Here is an 18246-nt window from a genome sequence, read left to right as displayed (position 1 = left end):
GAGAGCTGCACTCAGTGGGCCAAAGAGCCGCATGCGGCTCTAGAGCCGCAGTTTTGAGACCCCTAAGGGATAAGGGAAGTACCTGCTGAATTGTCTTTAATTTTTACAAGTATATTTCCAATCAATATGATTGCTAGGGGAAGATGGTATTGCTAGTGAGGTCTTTCACACAACACAGAATGGAAGATTCCAGTTGTTTGAAGCTGTTTGTTTCACTGATCTGACTAGAATCATTTTGGCATACTTTGTACATTATAGTTCCTATCCCTGAAAAAGAGAACAGATTGCTCTTTCCTAGTTGTAGACCTGTTATTTTAATCTACCGGTAGTCTGTTGTCAAATTCTTACTCCATAAATGTGTACAATGAAAAGCCACAGGCAACATTTTTTTTCCTGAAGAACCGCATGCTCTGGTGCTGGCAAAACTGCTGATATTGTCTTGTCCTCACCCATGTAATTTACAAAAATGCAACAATGCTGAAAGACTGACTGGCTGCTGCTTTCTAAAACGTTACAGCTGTTTTCAAAGCACCATTAACAGAGAGCTTTTCTGGGAAACACTGTTGACCACCAACCTGGATTTCTGTATGCTATTCTTAATCGTTCTTTCCTTTGACACTTAATCAAATTTAACATTTTTTTCAACTAAGAATTTCCTGACTAGTAAGTGTGAAAAAGTGTAAGTCATTATTTTTGCCCAAAAGCCAGCCACGAATACTTGGCGTTTAGATTTTTGCATTACCTAGTTGTATCTCATTGGAACCAGGGCAGCTCATCCACTGGGCGGGGGGGGGGCATCCACTAGCCTGACTGTGGTATCAGGGTCTGTCCAGGAAAGTAGCTGTTCACTATGTGTGGAGGGGTGAGGAGGTGGGTGATGGCCATGTGGGGTGAGAAAAGCTGGCACCAGCCCACTGTTGGTAGATGAGAAGGGCAGGCGGCACACAGCCTGGCAGAGGTGAGGAGGGCAGATATCATCTTGCTACCTCCCTGTTGCATAGTAGGGGAGCTGCTTGGGTGCAGTAGCCGAGGCACCCAAAATTATTGGGCCAGCCCTGGTTGATAAATGGTGATTATCTTCCCAAGTGGGTTTTTTAAAACTGAAAGGTATGTTTGTTTTTCCTTTTTCTGTTTAAGTTGGGTCAGATTCATTTTTCAAATGTTGTAAAGCGCTTAAGGGGACCTTGTAAAAAAAAAGTGGCTTACAAATCCAATAAGTGAAAAATAAATGGAGCCACCTTTTACAAATCTTAAATATATGTTATTTAATATATACTTTTGAACTAGCTGTTATGAAGTTGCTTTAAATAGTTGACTTAAGGGCTGAGAATACCTCTAAATTAAAGAGAGCTGATCCACTTTATTTGTATTTCAAAAAGAAAGGGTACCATGGAGCCATGATATCTGTTCTACTGAGCTTTTACATGCTGCATTAAAGGGCTTCTATTATGATCCAAGAGACCAAATATCTTAGAATTCAGGCAAAGTCTCTGAAATAAAAATATATCTTATCTATCCAGTTCCTTGGGCTTTAATAAAGTAACCCAGGATTTTTCTTACAGGTGCTTATTGGACAGGTAAGTAGCCTTTTATTCATTCTCCTCAAGCGCAATGTTTGCAGAGACCAAATATTGATTTGAAAGGAGTTTGCATGCGGCAGCTGTTTTCCTTGTTGCTAAAGGCAACGAAGTTACATACATCACACTGTCTCTCAGTTTTGTCTATTTGTGGTTGCATAAGCATAATACAGGAAGCGAAGACAAAGCTGTGTGTGTCATTCCAGTGACAGGGTTATTGTATATTGCCATGTTATTGCTCAGTGTTCAAGCGTTCCATAAAGAAAGCAAAAACAAATCCAATTTGGGGCTTAGATAAGTCACTTTGTTTCCTTCCTTTAGGCTAGCCTTTTTCATATTTTAACAAAAAACTGCATTGCATACAAGCCTGCTATATAGGCGAGCCTTTGTCACTTTAGCGCTCTCTAAAGAAAAGGTATTGGATTGCCTTGGCCCCAGAACCATTCAGGAATCTTTCCACTGTAATCCTGTTTTAATGGCAGACATCCAGCCAGTCTTCGCTTGACAAAAGCGGTTGGGTTCATAGGTCTGTTATCGCGAGGCAGCAGATGCGAATTTGATCTTAAAATGGGACAAAAAATGCTTGTAACAATGAATCCACTTTAGAGAGGATGTGCTGTGTATAGAAATTGTTTTCTACCTTATGCAGGTTTTCATTTCCAAAAGAATTCCTTGTTTCAATTGAAGAGATACTAAAAACAAAAGAAGTGAGCTTACAAACATTCCTCAAATTGGTTCTTGTTTGTGAGGGAGTGGGTGGGGGAGGGCTGCTCACCTAGTAACAGATTTTAAAATTAAAGTCCTAGTTATCGGAAAGCTCTTTTTAGAAGCTCCAAACAGTTTATCACATGAATCTTGCTTATGACTGAGTCAGGGCACGTCAGACTGGGCCATCTCTGGGCATTTCTTGTATCCTTTTCTGCCATTCTCTGGTCCTTTGCTGTTCTCAGGCATCTCTGTGGTCTTACTGGTCCAGTCTGAGAATATGTATAATACATAGTTCAATATTACTTTTATATAAATATATATTCATTTTATAGGAGAAACTGTGACTGTTGGAGATGCGTTGTGTGAAATTGAAACAGACAAAGCCATTGTTACCATGGAGTCAAGCGATGACGGCATCTTGGCTAAAATAATGGTAAAAACAACATTCTTTACATGTGTTATGACTTTCTGCCAGATAGCTCACCAAACAATAGAGTTTCTGCTGTATCTCTTTTTGCATTATTTTTCAAAAATATATACATATATGCACATGCAAATTTGTTTTATGAAATACATAAACCCTGCTGCGGTTAATTTATTTTTAACTATCAGGACTGAATTTTCCCTCTTAGAATGTATTGACAAAAGAATTTCCTTTTATATGATCTCCAAATGTACCACATTTTGACTAAGTATATAATAAATTAACAGTGTCTTAGAACAAAAAGCAGCCATTTGATAATACTGGGAAATAACACACCATGGAAATGGACTTACAAGTGGCTTCAGTAATTAAACCAGTGATATGTATCCTAGTATGTGCATCTGTAGGGCCGCAATAAGCAGTCTGGTACATACGCTAGCGAGTGTGGAGAACTTTAACTGAATCATTCAGAAAGGTGATTGTTGATGAGGATGAGAATATGCCTGGTTTCACAATTATTGTTTTCCCTAGTGCAGCTTATCTTTCCCCAATAATTTCAACAGATTGTTGTCAGTCACTGAACAGCTGAGCTACAGGGAGGAGTGAGTATGATTATCATAGAATCATAGAGTTGAATGGGGTCGTACAGGCCATCTAGTCCAACCCCCTGCTCAATGCAAGGTCAGCCTTAAACCATCCCTGGCAAGTGTTCGTCCAACCGCTGCTTGAAGACTGCCAGTGAGAGGGAGCTCACCACCTCCCGAGACAGCCAATTCCACTGCCGAACTACTCTTAATGTTAAAAAAAAAAATTCCTAATGTCCAGCTGGTACCTTTCCAGCTGGTAGCTTTCCACCCATAATTTATACCCATTATTGCGAGTCCTGTCCTCTGCTGCCAACAGGAGCAGTTCCCTGCCCCTTCTCTAATTGATAGCCTTTTAAATTCTTAAAGAGAGCAATTGTGTCCCCCCTTCAACCTCCTCTTTTCCAGGCTGAACATCCCCAAGACCCTCAGCCTTTCCTTGTAGGGATAATCAGGCCCCTGATCATCCTCATTGCTCTCTTCTGCACCTCTTCATTCTGTCCACATGATGATGTGCAGGTTAGAGTAGCCAATGACACGGGAGACATGGGTTCAACTCTTCACTGACCTGTAAGGCCTGCAGGGTGACATTGTTATGGGAGCAACGTATCTGCTGGGTTCAAGGTAGCAAGTCATTCTATTAGAATATTTTATTTTTATTCTGGGGTGCCAGTAAGACCAGTGGCATCAGGATGTAATTGACATGCTGGCCTGGCTCATATTTGCTTTCTTATAGTTGTTATGTAATTCTTTCTGTTACAAAATATCTTATTAGAAGGTGTATATCTTGTAGTATTTGCATTTTCCCACCACATTATTGCTGTTAGGGAAAAATTGACCTTTTTGTATCATAGGTTGTTATAATCTGGTTCAGATTACCGTATATACCCATGTATAAGCCGACCCGCGTATAAGCCGAGGTGCCTAATTTCTCCCCAAAAATGGGGAAAAATTAGGCACCCGCGTATAAGCCGAGGGTCGGCTTATAACCCCCCCCCCCCGCAGGCTTACCTGACAGGGCTCTCCAGCGGCGAGGCCCCAGGCCGCTCCCGGCGGGAGGAAGCGGTGGCGAGGCCCAGGGGGACCCGGAGCAGCCTTCCTGCGGCTGCAGGAGGCTGCCCAAGGCCCCTCCCGCCCGGGAAAGATGGCGGGGGGGGGGAAGGGCCGGGGCAGCCATCCTGCGGCTGCAGGAGGCTGCCCAAGGCCCCTCCCGCCCGGGAAAAATGGCGGGGGGGGGGCGGGAAGGGCCGGGGCAGCCATCCTGCGGCTGCAGGAGGCTGCCCAAGGCCCCTCCCGCCCGGGAAAAATGGCGGGGGGGGGGCGGGAAGGGCCGGGGCAGCCATCCTGCGGCTGCAGAAGGCTGCCCAAGGCCCCTCCCGCCCGGGAAAAATGGCGGCGGGGGCCGGGAAGGACCGGGGCAGCCATCCTGCGGCTGCAGGAGGCTGCCCCAGGCCACTCCCGGCGGCAGGAAGCGGCACGGGCCCGGCGGCGGCGGCGACAGCGGTAAGTTTCCCCCCTCCCTCCTCCCTCCTTCCTCCTCCCTCCCTCCCCCCGTATTGACCTGCGTATAAGCCGAGGCCGGCTTTTTCAGCCCATTTTTGGGGCTGAAAAACTCGGCTTATACGCGAGTATATACGGTAGATGAGCTGTAAAAATGTATTCAGAATAAGGACAGTTGTTTTTTTTAATTTATGGCAACCCCTAGTGGGGTTTTCTGGGCAACAGAAGTTCAGAGGTGGTTTGCCATTGCCTGCCTCCGCAGTATGACCCTGGTATTCCTTGGAGGTCTCCGATCCAAATACTAACCAGGGCCAACCCTGCTTAGCTTCTGAGATCTGTCCGGCTAGCCTGACGATGTCCAGGTCAGAGCATAAGAACAGTAACTTGTGGCTTTATCATTCTTTGTTATAGCCACCTCTTTATGTTGCAGGAGAAGGAAGCTGAGTAGATAACAGCTAACCAAGCAAACCAATGTGCAGAAGCACTTTGTCAGCATATTTTACACTAAGGCTGCCTTTAAAAGTCTATTATGAAGAAAGCTAATGTTGCAAATTAAAATTCCATTAAGGCTGTGTCACGATTTGCAGTCCCTTATGTGTATTCATGTCACATCACTGATCCTGATGTTGAACTTGCTGTCAGCTGATTCTTTACATTTATGCTTTTTTTTTCTTTTTTGCAAATGAGTTCTAAGATACCAGCCTGAGTAGTAAACGAACAAAAAAGTGTAGGAGCAGAAAAAATAAAGGGTCCAGTAGCACCTTCAAGACTAACAACATTTCTGGTAGGTTATGAGCTTTTATGAGTCACAGTTCACTTCTTCAGATACTTTTATTGTATCTCCATTCCTCTATCTGAACTCCCCCAAAGTGTTCTTGGCTTTTGGATCTTAAAGTGGTCAGTTGCTACATTCTTTGACTTCTGACTCTCTTGCCAAAGACCTATTGAAGACAATTATCAGTAAGAACATCCTAAGATCACTTAGTATGCTTTTACACTAGCGAGAGGCTCCGCCTTACCTTCAGCTATTTTACAAGGCAGATTTAAGAAGCTACCAATAACAGAATGGGTATGTCCCTGTAAGTCGGGGGAATTATAGAGCATGTTTTGCTCAGGTGCTTCTTCTACGAGGAAGTTAATCATTCCCCTGCTCAGCCAAATCACAGTCAGCTCAGATGAAGGGAGAATTAAGAGTCTTCTCTGGGAAGGGAATGCCCAGATGGCAAAACAGGTAGCCAAATTTTGTGCAATTGCATATAAAGTTTGACGTCTAATATTGGGAAATTGAAATTAGATTAAATCATAAATTGGTCAATTTTAGTCTATCATAAATTATTTGGAAATTTTAATTAAGAAGGTTTTTGGTTGAACAGATATAATTTTTTTACCTTTTGTATAAAAGATCCATGTGTTTTACTGCCTTTTGCTGTATCAATAAACATGGATCTGAATCTGATCACTTAGTATGTTTAAGTCAGTTCAGCTTGTCTTAGGTTGTTTAAAATAACTTTCTTTCCAGGGTCATTTGTGTCACAGCTTCTGTTGGCTTAAATAATATAGATGGTTAACTTGAGGTGTACAAACAGCCTAGTTTTGGGGGCTATGGGTATAGATTTTGGAATAGTTGTTAAAGAATATCCTCAGCAACTGCCTTCAGCTTTAACTTCAGGAGTAAAACTGAGTACCGTATATACTCGTGTATAAGCCGAGTTTTTCAGCCCAAAAAAAGGGCTGAAAAGCCGAACTCGGCTTATACACGGGTCAATACGGTAGGAGAGGGAAGGGGGGAGGAGGGAGGAGGAGGGAGGGAGGAACTTACCGCTCGCAGCCTCGCCCGGGAGCCTTTCTCCTGCCGGCAGGGGCCTTCCTGGGCCGGCAGAAGGTCCCTGCCGGCCGCTCTGCCGCCGCCCAGGCGGCAGGGAGCCTTTCTCCTGCCGGCAGGGTCCTGGAGGGGCCGGCAGGAGGTCTCTGCCGGCTGCTCCGCCGCCGCCCAGGCGCCTGGGCGCCTTTCTTCTGCCGGCAGGGACCTTCCTGGGCCGGCAGGAGGCCCCTGCCGGCTGCGCCGCCGCCACCCACGCGCCCAAGCGCCTTCTTCCGGCCGGCAGGGGCCTGGAAAGGCCTCCTGCCGGCCCAGGAAGGCCACGCCGCCGATTCGCCGCGTCTCCCGGTAAGTAGGGGGTTCAGGGGCTCTTCCCCCTCCCCCCTTTGGATGGCACTGGGGTTGGGGTGGGGTGGGGTGGGGCGGGAGGGCCTGGGAGGCCGGCGGGAGGGCGACCTGGGGCAGGGGCCCTGTGCTCTAAAATGGCGGCTGCCATTTTAGAGCGCAGCATTGCCGGTAAAGGGAATTTCTTATTGACCCTCGGCTTATACGTGGGTCAATAAGAAATTCCCTTTTCTGGCCTCAAATTTGGGGGGTCGGCTTATATTCGGGTCGGCTTATACCTGAGTATATACGGTATTATCAACAGATGAAATGGTTAAAATCATGTCTGAAGTTCTTACCTCTTTTGACCTAGGCAGCATTATATGTATATATAAATGAATATGATAGCCAGCCTCTCTCTCTCCCCCCCCCCCCGCCCCCGTGATTTAGAAGGAAGAAGGAAGCAAAAATGTACGTCTAGGCACACTCATTGGCCTGCTGGTAGAAGAGGGACAAGACTGGAAGCAAGTTGAAATACCCAGTGACATAGCTGATGCACCTTCCTTGTCTCCACAAGCAGCAGCAGCCCCTTCACCTGCCGTTGTATCACCTGTGCCTAAAAAAACAGAACACCAACCTGGAAAACTACGGTGAGTTTTCAGTATTAATTATGAACCAATGTTTTCAGTCCCATGTAAGACATAATAATTCATATTTGGGTTTTTTTCACTGGAGTAGCTGGCATTGTGAGCCAAATGTTGGAGAAAGGGGGCCCTGGGTTCTGGTGTCAATTTAGTCATGAACCCAATTTGCGTGGCCACAAGCAAGTAATTGTGTCTCCACAACTGCTGAGAATTGTGAAAACTATGCAGTTATTTCCATAATTTAAAATATTTTCATTGAGGTCCCCAACTAGTAATAATTTTGGCTTCTCTCTCACTGCCCGCCCCCCCCCCCCACCAGTAGATCTGGTTACAGCTTACCTTCCATTTGGATTTAAAGTAGATGTTCCAGCGATTTCTGCCATATGAAAACAGAATGCTTGGTTAGTTTACCACTCACTTTAAAGCATTTTTTATTATTTGTGTGTCATGTTATTGGATCTACATACACTGCCAACAACCTGAGAAGTTAAAAGATTTTTTTTTTTTATGAATACATATCTGTGACTTGCTGGAAAAATGTGTTGAGTACATAATCAGACACATAGCTGGTTGGTCCGCAATAGTTTTTTTTTAAAAAATATTGTCAGCATTTCAATTGTCCAAGTGCAATTAAGGAAGATCTGTAAAAAGCATCTTAAATAATTAGGGTGAACAGTGAGATTCCAAAGAATGTTAGAACACAGAGATTGCAACTATAGAACCATTGATGCAAAATGAAGCCAGCCTTGCTGATTATTTTTTTCATTCTCTGTCTTAGGCTGTTTAGATGCAACAATTGCAATTCAGAGGTGATGCAAAATCTGAGTGTATGACAGTCTTGTTCTGGCACAAAAGGCATCTACAAGAAATCCTTGCAAGAGGGAAGCATTCAGTGGAGAATGGGGAAAAGCCTGGCAGGCTTCAGCTACCTTAATAGTTCTTTTGTTATACCTCTTACGTTAACACTTGTGGGGAATTTGCTGTCATTTCCTTCTAAACCTGCTCTGTCACAATTAACTGAATATTGCTGTACCTCTTGATGCTGATGTACTACTTGTTAAAAAGGCAGGCAGGCTTTGGATCTTACGAAGTCTGAATTAACCTGCCCACGTGACAAATTGAATTGCTAGGACTGGTGCAGCAAAGAACGTGGCAAAAGATGCAGCAGTTTCATTTAAGACTTGGATTTCGAATGGAACTCATTTCTCAGGCATCATGTGTTGTTTGGGATTTGAACATAATGGAACTGCTTGATATTGAGTTAGCCCGTTGGTCCATCTTGTTCGTCTAGAGTGTCAGCAGCCCTCCAGATTCCAAGGCAGGAGTTTTACAGGCTTGCTGCTTGAGATCTTTTTAACTCGAGGCATGGGGAAATCACATCTGAGATCTTCTGTAGGCAAGCATTTTGCTGCTAAACAAAGGGCTGTTCCACGCAGATGCGTGTTCATATCATCAGCAGAAAGGTTTAAGCTGTGTTTGCAAGATATAGTCCCGTTCAAAAGAGAGTGACAGTATGCTTGCTGCTTCAAGTATGCTTGCTGCAGTTCTTGATTGGACTGGACACTCTGGATGCTGACTTGGGTCTTTAATGTGTCCTGTGATCCACTTTACCACATTGAGAAATAGGAGATCTAGAGCAATAGAGGCACCTCTAGCTTTTTCTTAATTGTAACTAGAATGTATGCATATGCACAGAATCACAACCAGAGACCCTGCCCTACTGACTTACCTATAGTATGTAAGACATAAACTCCCTTACTGAGCGTGCACATCTTTTCTATGTGTCTTTTTAATTCATTACTTTTGTTTCTTAGGTTCCGCTTAAGCCCTGCTGCCCGCAATATTCTGGAGAAACATGGACTCGATGCAAGTCACAGCACTGCCACAGGCCCTCGAGGAATCTTCACTAAGGAGTATGTCCTCTGTTCACTTCTCTTTCTCATCAAAGTTTCTCAGGAAGGTGTATGAACCTGTGGTCTCTTGCCCTGGCTCTGAGTGCTGAAGCCACAGCTGCTCCAAACTTCAGGCAGGCAAGGCGCACTTCGCTTGATGGATGAGGGCGAGAGCTCTCCCTTTTTCAAAGGCCTGTCTCTCCAGCCTCTTGTTTGTCTCCGGGGGAGTGTACTCACAAGCAAACATTGTTCCACCCATCAGCTTTATAAAATATATTAAAGTTTATTTAAGAGACAGCTAGACAAAACCAAAATACCCTTGAATTAACTACAATCAAAGGAAACATAAAACTTCTTATTCCTTAACTATTGGGAGCCAGCGTGGTGTAGTGGTTTAGGGCAGTGGAGTCTGATCTGGAGAACCGGGTTTGATTCCCCTCTCCTACACACAAAGCCAGCTGGGCGACCTTGGGCAAGTCACTCTCTTTCAGCCTCACCTACCTCACGGTGTCTGTTGTGGGGAGGGGAAGGGAAGGTGAGCTGGTTTGAGTCTCCCTGGTAAGCTGGTTTGAGTCTCCCTGAAGTGGTAGAGAAAGTCGGCATATAAAAACCAACTCTTCTTCAATCTGAACTGAGCCGGCTGAAGCTCTCTAATCAGTTTACAAGGGCCATAATAGCCAACTGGAGCACTCCAGCTTTTTATTTCCATCAAAGAATGGTTATGGAACATTTGGAAAATGACAGAAATGTCTGAAACTGCACAAATCAGGGAGGGAAGGAAGGAAGGACTTTGTTCATTCCTAGTTACTTTTCATCACTGTTGTTAAGCAAAGGTTAGCTTTGATTTAAATAATTTTGGCTGCTCTGTGATACAAAATAACAGGGATGAACATATTCCTCCTGCTTCATCCTGATTAGAATTTATTCTGTCTTTAACCCAGGGGTTCCAATCCAATGATCGCTGTTAAATTTTGCAGAACTTCAAGGAGCAGAACCAAAGCATTAAAGAGGCAATACTCTTACACATTTTTGCACTGTCTGTGCAGACCAGGGGCAAAGGGGAAAAATTTGGGTCCCGTGGCTTCCACAACCCCAAGAATTAAGGTTCCTTGGACAAGAGCACCCATGTGCTGCAGTATAACAGCAAGATTAACAAAATAGCCAAAGCTGCTTCTAAACTAGCTCTTTGCCATTAAATATTAAAACTAAAAATATAAGATTTTTAGTATCCAAGGGGCTAATGAAGTGTATCCCTTTGTTATTTCTGAAGTTCAGAAAACTGCATCTACTCTAATACCAAAGGGGGGGGGGATGAATAAAAATACAGGTTGAGTATCCCTTATCTGGACTCCTTGGGACCAGAAGTGGTCCGTATTTGAGATCTTTCTATATTTTGGAATGTCCGGTCCTCAGCCTGAGGCAGAGGGAGTGAAGCAGCTTTTAGCAGCCGTGCCAGTGGTAGTTTCCTCCTCCCTGGAAGGAAAGCTGGCTTCCCTTTCCCCCCCTCCTCACCCTTTCCCCCCCTCTTTCCTGTCTCTTCTGTTCCCAGAGCACCAAGGAAAGGGGGGGGGTGCTGCACTTTCTCCCTCCAGCTGGCCTGGCTGTCTCTCTTCATTTCCTGCAGGTAAGTGGGTTTCCATGGCTGAAGTCGGGAGAGGCCGGGCGGCACAGATGTGCCTGCATGCTGGCTCAAAAGATCCAGTTTTTGGATCAGTCTGGATATGGGATGTCCAGATAAGGGATACTCAGCCTATAGTAATTTTAGTGCACTGCCCATCTAACTTAGATCCTAGATCTTGGTGATCATGCAAGTTCCAGACCTAGCAATCTGTACAAGTATATCTTGTGAGCTTTAATGCATACATGAAATTGTTGTCTGATGAACCGTTTCTCCTTTTCTTGTCAACGGAATAGGCAATTCTTTGCATTTGCATTCCTTTTTCATGCATGGTCCTACGTCTCCGTTTAAATGATTGAGAAAGCCCTTGCAGGTGGTGGAGCATGGTGCGTGAGTGTGTGTCAGCCTTTGTGCCCATGTGAGATTCTTTGTTTTAAGCAATCATTATGATCTATCCATTTCTGATAATGAAACCTCTCTGTGTAACATAAGGAGTGAAAAATTACAAGGGTTCCTCATGGGAATAGATACTATCCCCTTCTTTAATAAATTGCCTGCCTGTCAATACATGAACACAGTCTGCAGAATTGTTAAGCTTTCCTGATACACTCTGAAACCCTATATTAAGTCAAGGTTTATATTTGAATGGTTCAGTATACATTGTATGTGTGTGGGGGAAGTACAGCTTCTATTTTGTGCACATAGTGGCCTCATTAACAGAAGCTTAGTAATTATTTAAGTTCAGCTGTAATTTATAGTATGTAACTAGTTCATGGCTGCTGGGAACCTTCTGGGTCACTGACAGTGCAATCCTGTGGAGAGTTACTCCAATCTAAGCTAACTGAAATCAATGGGGTAACGCTGCATAGGATTTCTCTGTGAGATATCTAATTGATGCTTCCCTGTAGCCATGGAAATGAACCACAGATTTTGTAAGGAAGAAAAATAGTACAGCTACAGAAAAGCCTTTAAAGAAACCAACATACAAAGCATTTTGGAAAAGGAAACAAATATAATTGAAAAGACAAAAAGTAACCGACTGCTTGGGTTAGAAAGTGTGGAATTATGGAATGACAGTCCCTGTTTCAGTACTTGGCAGGAAGTTACTTGGCTTCTTTAGACAAGCTGCTGTTCTCTCAGCCTCAGTCTCCCACATCTGGATTACGGAGAAAATAATACTGAAGTGTCTTATGGGATGGGTGTCAATATAACTAAAGCTCTTTGAGTGCTCTAAAGTGCTGTATACATATTTGGGGTGTTTCTGCATTCTTAATCTCTTCTGTAGATTAATCAACATATGTCACTACTTTGCATCTTAGTTTTAGGCAAGCAAATGCCTGAAATATTAGAGTTGACCAGAAATGAAACATTGTGGTGCAAAAAAAGAGATCAGTTTGGGGATGGCTAAACCTTTCCACTTACCTTTTCCCATTAATATGATATTTATTTCCTGATGAAGAAGACATTCCGATTAGATTGCTGTCTCCTGATGGCGTTTGTGAGAATCGTTAGTCACCCCAGCAGCGAGTGAAAACAGCAGAGACATCACGTATAAATAAGTGCTCTTTTATTCACAGTGTCAAAGTGCTCCGCAAAGCACCTCCTTCTCTTAACCCACACCAACTATACACATATAGTACACATATATACATATCTGGCACAGTTTCCCAGCCAATGAACTGTTGGCTGCCTAGTTGCCAGGACTATCTTGCTCAGTCCAGTTTTGGCCAGATTTTCTGCTCAGTCATTGAGCGATCATGTGACACCACCTATCACCTGGCTGTCACTCAGATCATTGCAATCTGCTTGCTATGTGCAGTCTTAAATGTCAACATCTCCATGTCCTAAAAAATTAACAGAAGTACTTGTATGTCTCTTCATTTTAAAAAACAGTATGATCGTAGTCTTGTTTTCTTTATATTTTAATGCTTGGTATATTTCATTTTTTAAAAATTCTGTGGTTCTCCTTGCCCTATAAGTCTAGTTTGTGTATTTGTTGCTGCAGCATATTTCTGCTTTAAAGTCTGGTGTTTCCCTGATTCATATATGTTGGAATTAGTTTGTCTATCACCCTGTTAGATATTTGTGCCCCTCCAGTGTTAAAAACAGAAACTTACAAAATAAAGTGCCTAATCTGTAAGATTCTCAGACAGAAATTAATTGTGTTAATGATACAGTTGTGTGTGGGGCAGAAAATCTATTACATTTAAAGTTGTGCTGTTTTCTAATGATAAATTTGGCAATGAAAGAACTAAAATGGCTGTGTTGTGTTTAGTGGGAGAAGGACAACTAGTTATACAGCATTAACCAAATGGTGTTAATGCTGTTTTAACTTTTCACTTCCATCCTTCCGAAGTCGGTAAAATGAGTACCCTGCTTGCTGGGGGTAAAAGGAAGATGACTGGGGAAGGCACTGGCAAACCACCCCGTAAACAAAGTCTGCCTAGGAAACGACGGGATGTGACGTCACCCCATGGGTCCGGAATGACCCGGTACTTGCACAGAGGACCTTTACCTTTTTACTGCTTGTGAACACAGCAGGGTAGCATTCAATTAAAATATAGAGAGGTATCCAAAAAGTTACTTGGGTATGCCTACTAGAATTTTTATTATTATTATTATTTTAAACAGACGATCGTGCCATATGACAAACTGCTTTTTGAAAGGCTTGTTTGGGGGGGGTGCTAGGGGGCAAAGGGAACTGCTGATTGAGAAACCCAGGGTCAAAATCTTCTGGAATATGTAGGATTGATTGCAAAGTTCTATTGAGACCAGCCATACTCATAATACAGGCAACTTTTTTGGGGGTGGGGGATGATTTAACAATGATGCTCTTCAGAAACCTGAAAAGCATGCAGATCTCTAAAATCTTCCTATTTCCATCTGGTTTCTGGTGCCTTGAGTTTGTTCTGCAAGATAAGACGTACCGAGGACTCCACATTTAACGTGTTCACCCAGCAAGTATATCTTCTTTGGCAGCTGCAGCTTACCTACAGATTGTGCCTGGGGGCAGTTCATCTCACTGCAACTGTTTGCCGCCCAACTTGAGCTCCAAACCAGCCATACTTGCAGTTATGCAGTAGCCATGGTCGATAGGTTTCATTTCTTTGTGCTTTTTGCTTGTGCAGTAAGGGAAATCAGTTTTCCCCAAGCTGTGGTTGTGTTGGGCTGTTGAAGTGCAGAGGTTGGTCAGTTTTCTGCCTCTTTGCTCTCAACACAATAGGAAGAAACATTTAAATGATCCGCTGGCTGACTGCTATTGATATGACTGTCAGGCAGACTCAGACAAACACTAGATAGTAGGATACTGATTTCCTCAGAAAAATGTATATATTTATTAACTTTATTTATACCCCACCTTTCTCACTGTGACTCAAGGCAGGTTACAGAATAACAGCAGTGCCTTCCTACAGCTTGACATCCAATGAACTATGCAGTAGTACAGAACTGAATGATCGTATTGTTCCTTTAAACAATTGGAGGCAGTATAGAGTGGGGTGGGGGTGTCCTATTTTGTAACTGACAGGTAGCGGTCTTTCTCAGGCAGGCAGCAGGAGTCAAGGTGAGCAGGCAGGCAACAAGGTAGGAAGGAAGGAAAGAGACAGGGCAGGTACAAGACAGGCAGGAGTAAGGCAGAATAGGCACGAGGTGGAATTTGGAGGCAAGTCTTATGGGAACTGCTGCAGTTGCAAAAATTTCAAGGTTCTGCAGGCTGGGGCCCCCTCCCTTTCTGATGACCTGGCACCTAAAGGTTCCTGTGGGGTGCAGGACTTTCCAGGTGATTCCTGGTCTGTTGGCACACTTGGGGGTGGGGTCCATGACTGGTTGCTTTGGCAGGATGGCAGGGTCTGCCTGCAGAGCACTTAGAGGGACCTGTACCTCCAAGCTCAGGGCCTGAGAGGAACTCCTCGTTGCCTGAAGAGTGGGGCACACTGTGACAGGGGAAATTCACTTCGTGAATAGATGCCTCTGACTGTGCCTGCGCAAACATGGAAAGCAACTCAGCAAATAGGCTCGAACTGTTTCTGAACAACCCAAACTGTCCTTTGAATGATGATGTCTGTGATCATCAAACACAGTCATGATGCGAGCCAAGCCAAGAGTTGCTCAAATATTCCATGTACTATGTAGCTCTTTATATTATTTTTTAAACATTGGAATGGTATGTACGTGTGTTTTGTTTTAAGGTGTTGGACCTAATTTAAAATGTGAAAAATAATAATATGATTTTCACTAAGGCTTTTGGATGAGGAAGGATATAAATCTAACATAAAATCAATGAGCAAAATAGAATGGAGTGAAATTGTCTACCTAGGAAACTATGACCCATTATAGGCACCACTTGGCAGTTCTTCTACATAGCAGTAGCATTCAGCAGGCACATGACAGCCATCTGCCTCCTTCATGCTCTTTACAGAGTCTTTGTGCCAGCATACAGATCTTTTTATGTGATTGGTCATAGCTGCTAAGGAGACTGAAATAGTCCAATTCCATTAATAGCTACATTCCTTACAGACTGTAAATCTATTAGCTGTGGAGGAGCGACTTAAAAATTGCCTTGCGACAGTCCTGTTTTGAGAACTGTACTTCGCCTTTTTATTGCCTGAACTAATAATGACTGTGTGTGTAAAGTGCCATCAAGTCGCAGCCGACTTATGGCGACCCCTTTTGGGGTTTTCATGGCAAGAGACTAACAGAGGTGGTTTGCCAGTGCCTTCCTCTGCACAGCAACCCTGGTATTCCTTGGTGGTCTCCCATCCAAATATTAACCAGGGCCGACCCTGCTTAGCTTCTGAGATCTGACGAGATCAGGCTAGCCTGGGCCATCCAGGTCAGGGCAATAATGACTACAGACCTTCAAAACCATAGCAAAAACGGTTTGTTTTGCATTCAAGTGGAAACTGCTATGTACTCAGTTTGCCAAAACTGCATGTTCATATACCTCTGACAGAGATCCCAACTTCTAGAGGCATGCAGAGAAGTGTGAGCGACGCGTTCCTGATGTCCCAGGCAATCTGCACCTCCTGAACCCAACCAAAGGTCCAAAACTGTTTTAAATAACTCTATGCTGTCCCCATCTGCCCTGGTCTTTCAGACGCTAGCCCCAAACATTTCTTTTTATCCAGAGTTTTAATTAAGGGGTTATCTTTTAGTATCATTTTAATAGTCTGCTTTTAGCCTGGAAAGTGTCTTATGTGACTCATTTTCAGTTTCTCAGTGTTATGAGATGTTTTATACTCTGGCTGTGTTTTTGGTGGTTAACTTTTATTGTGTTACATTTTTAGCATGTTTTTATTTTGTAAGACGCCTTGGAACAGGTTTCCTGGAGAAGTGGCATAGAAATTTTCTAACTAACTAACTAAATCTAACAGCCTTAGGAGGCAGCCTGACCCCGCCGCCAGCGTAAGTGCGTGTAAAACTGTGATTACACACACTTATGTTGGCAGCGACCTGTCTGCCATAGTCCATTGCAGGAATCTGATCTCCCATTAGCAGGATTTTTTAAATCCAAGTGGCAGTATTTTGCTCTGTAGTTTCTCAGTCTGATTCTTTTGAAAACTGCAGGTGGCAGTAAAACACAATTTTCAGTGAAATTGAATTCTCAATAAGGGCATCTTATCCAGCAATGCTTTTTGTTATGTGCTGGAAATGGATCTAGATATGAATGGCAAGTATTCATTTGCTAATAATAACCAGGTCTCTACTAGCGTGGACCTGCTTAGTGATATCAGGTTTTATCTTGATTGAGGATATTGTTTTGTTCATGCATTACCACTGTCTGGAAATGCAATATCCCTCCTGTCCAGAACCTAAAAACAAAATAACCCCTACAAACCCACTAAATTTGAAGCAGAATTGGAACATACATACAGTAATATCTTGGGGTTGGGGGAGAACTGTACATGACATATGTCCAGGACATCTGATGACAAGTACAATGAAAGTGAACAATATTTGTATCCTCAGTTCTAATAGTGCTCTGCAAATTTCCAAATTGCCAGAGTGAGTTTGCATGGCATGTCAAATTGGAAATCTATGGCAAAACCCCTATTGATTTTAATGGTCCAGGTCTGCTTCCATAATTTAACCACAGCAGTGCATGTCACAAATAAATTCATTCTTAACCAGCAGCCCTATATTACCCATGCAAGTCAGAGGGGAAGCTATTAAATTTTATGGCAGACTGTGGCATCTAAAAGAAGATATATACATGCTGTATATGTAATTTTCAGTACATTTAAGCATCCTCAGGGCTGACAAATGGCACATCCTGTTTAACCCTGTTCTTATTTATTACTGTTATTAAGATTTTATATAGAGCTATGAATATGTTAATGATTTGGAAGTTACTAAAGCCAGTAACAGTATAAAAAAAAGTTGCTAACAGTTTATAAGGCTGTAGTTGAAGTAGGTTTTCATAGCATTAAATAATATGTGGATGGGGAAAACACTATTAGTAATGTGGCAAGCATTATAAAATCTTAAACTGTTATTCACAGCTGTCTGTTCTTTTTTGTATATGATTGTTACAGCTTTTTAAACTAACAATTTGAAGACTGTATAATTTTATGACTTCATTATTTTAAATAGCCATGGTTTACATTTACAATTTTCTCTGTGTTTTTGCTTACTTATCAAAACAGTTGTGAATGCACAACTGTCGGTGCTAAATCAAACAAGTTCTATTTATTCTTGGATAATGAATGACATCTGAAGTGAGTGTGTTGTAGAACAAAATAAGGAACCAATATTGCAGTTGGCCTTTCTTGCTGAATCAGACTAAGGCCCATCCTTTTTCTAGCTGCATTCAGTCACGTTCAGGAAACTTTGGTCTATGACACGCACAAATACTGAGTTCTTATTCTCAAAGGCTCCTCTCTATCAGCACATAGAGTATGATTGAAGACTTTCTGATTTCTGAAACTTTGAATCAAGCTGGAACTTGATTCCGACAAGAACCTTGGTTAACGTTAACCATGAGTAAGGTGGATTCTAATGTCTTCCTTAACCACAGTTGAGGTGGAACCACTTACACACTCTTGCACCTTGGACGTCTAACTTCAACCCAGGATTTTTTCCTATATCTTTTAGTAATGTGAGTCCAAAATTAAAGCTGCAGTCAGCTTTTGGTTTGCAAAACTGCAGTGTTGTCTTC

The 18246-nt window shown here is 43.0% G+C and overlaps 1 protein-coding gene across 1 annotated transcript in view; it reads left to right on the top strand.

Moving 5' to 3' along the window:
• Positions 1–18246, top strand: part of PDHX (pyruvate dehydrogenase complex component X) — a 52850-nt gene that overhangs the window by 4323 nt on the left and 30281 nt on the right. Inside the window, exons 2-4 of the mRNA XM_056851017.1 lie at positions 2618–2718; positions 7387–7586; positions 9395–9493. Coding sequence (XP_056706995.1) covers positions 2618–2718; positions 7387–7586; positions 9395–9493 — 400 coding nt within the window. The remainder of the gene's footprint in view (positions 1–2617; positions 2719–7386; positions 7587–9394; positions 9494–18246) is intronic.

This window comes from Euleptes europaea, chromosome 6 (assembly GCF_029931775.1).
Source record: "Euleptes europaea isolate rEulEur1 chromosome 6, rEulEur1.hap1, whole genome shotgun sequence".
In the NCBI taxonomy this organism is placed as follows: Eukaryota; Metazoa; Chordata; class Lepidosauria; order Squamata; family Sphaerodactylidae; genus Euleptes; species Euleptes europaea.
The sequence above is the reverse complement of the archived record's forward strand: the minus strand, read 5'-3'. Positions and strand labels throughout refer to the sequence as shown.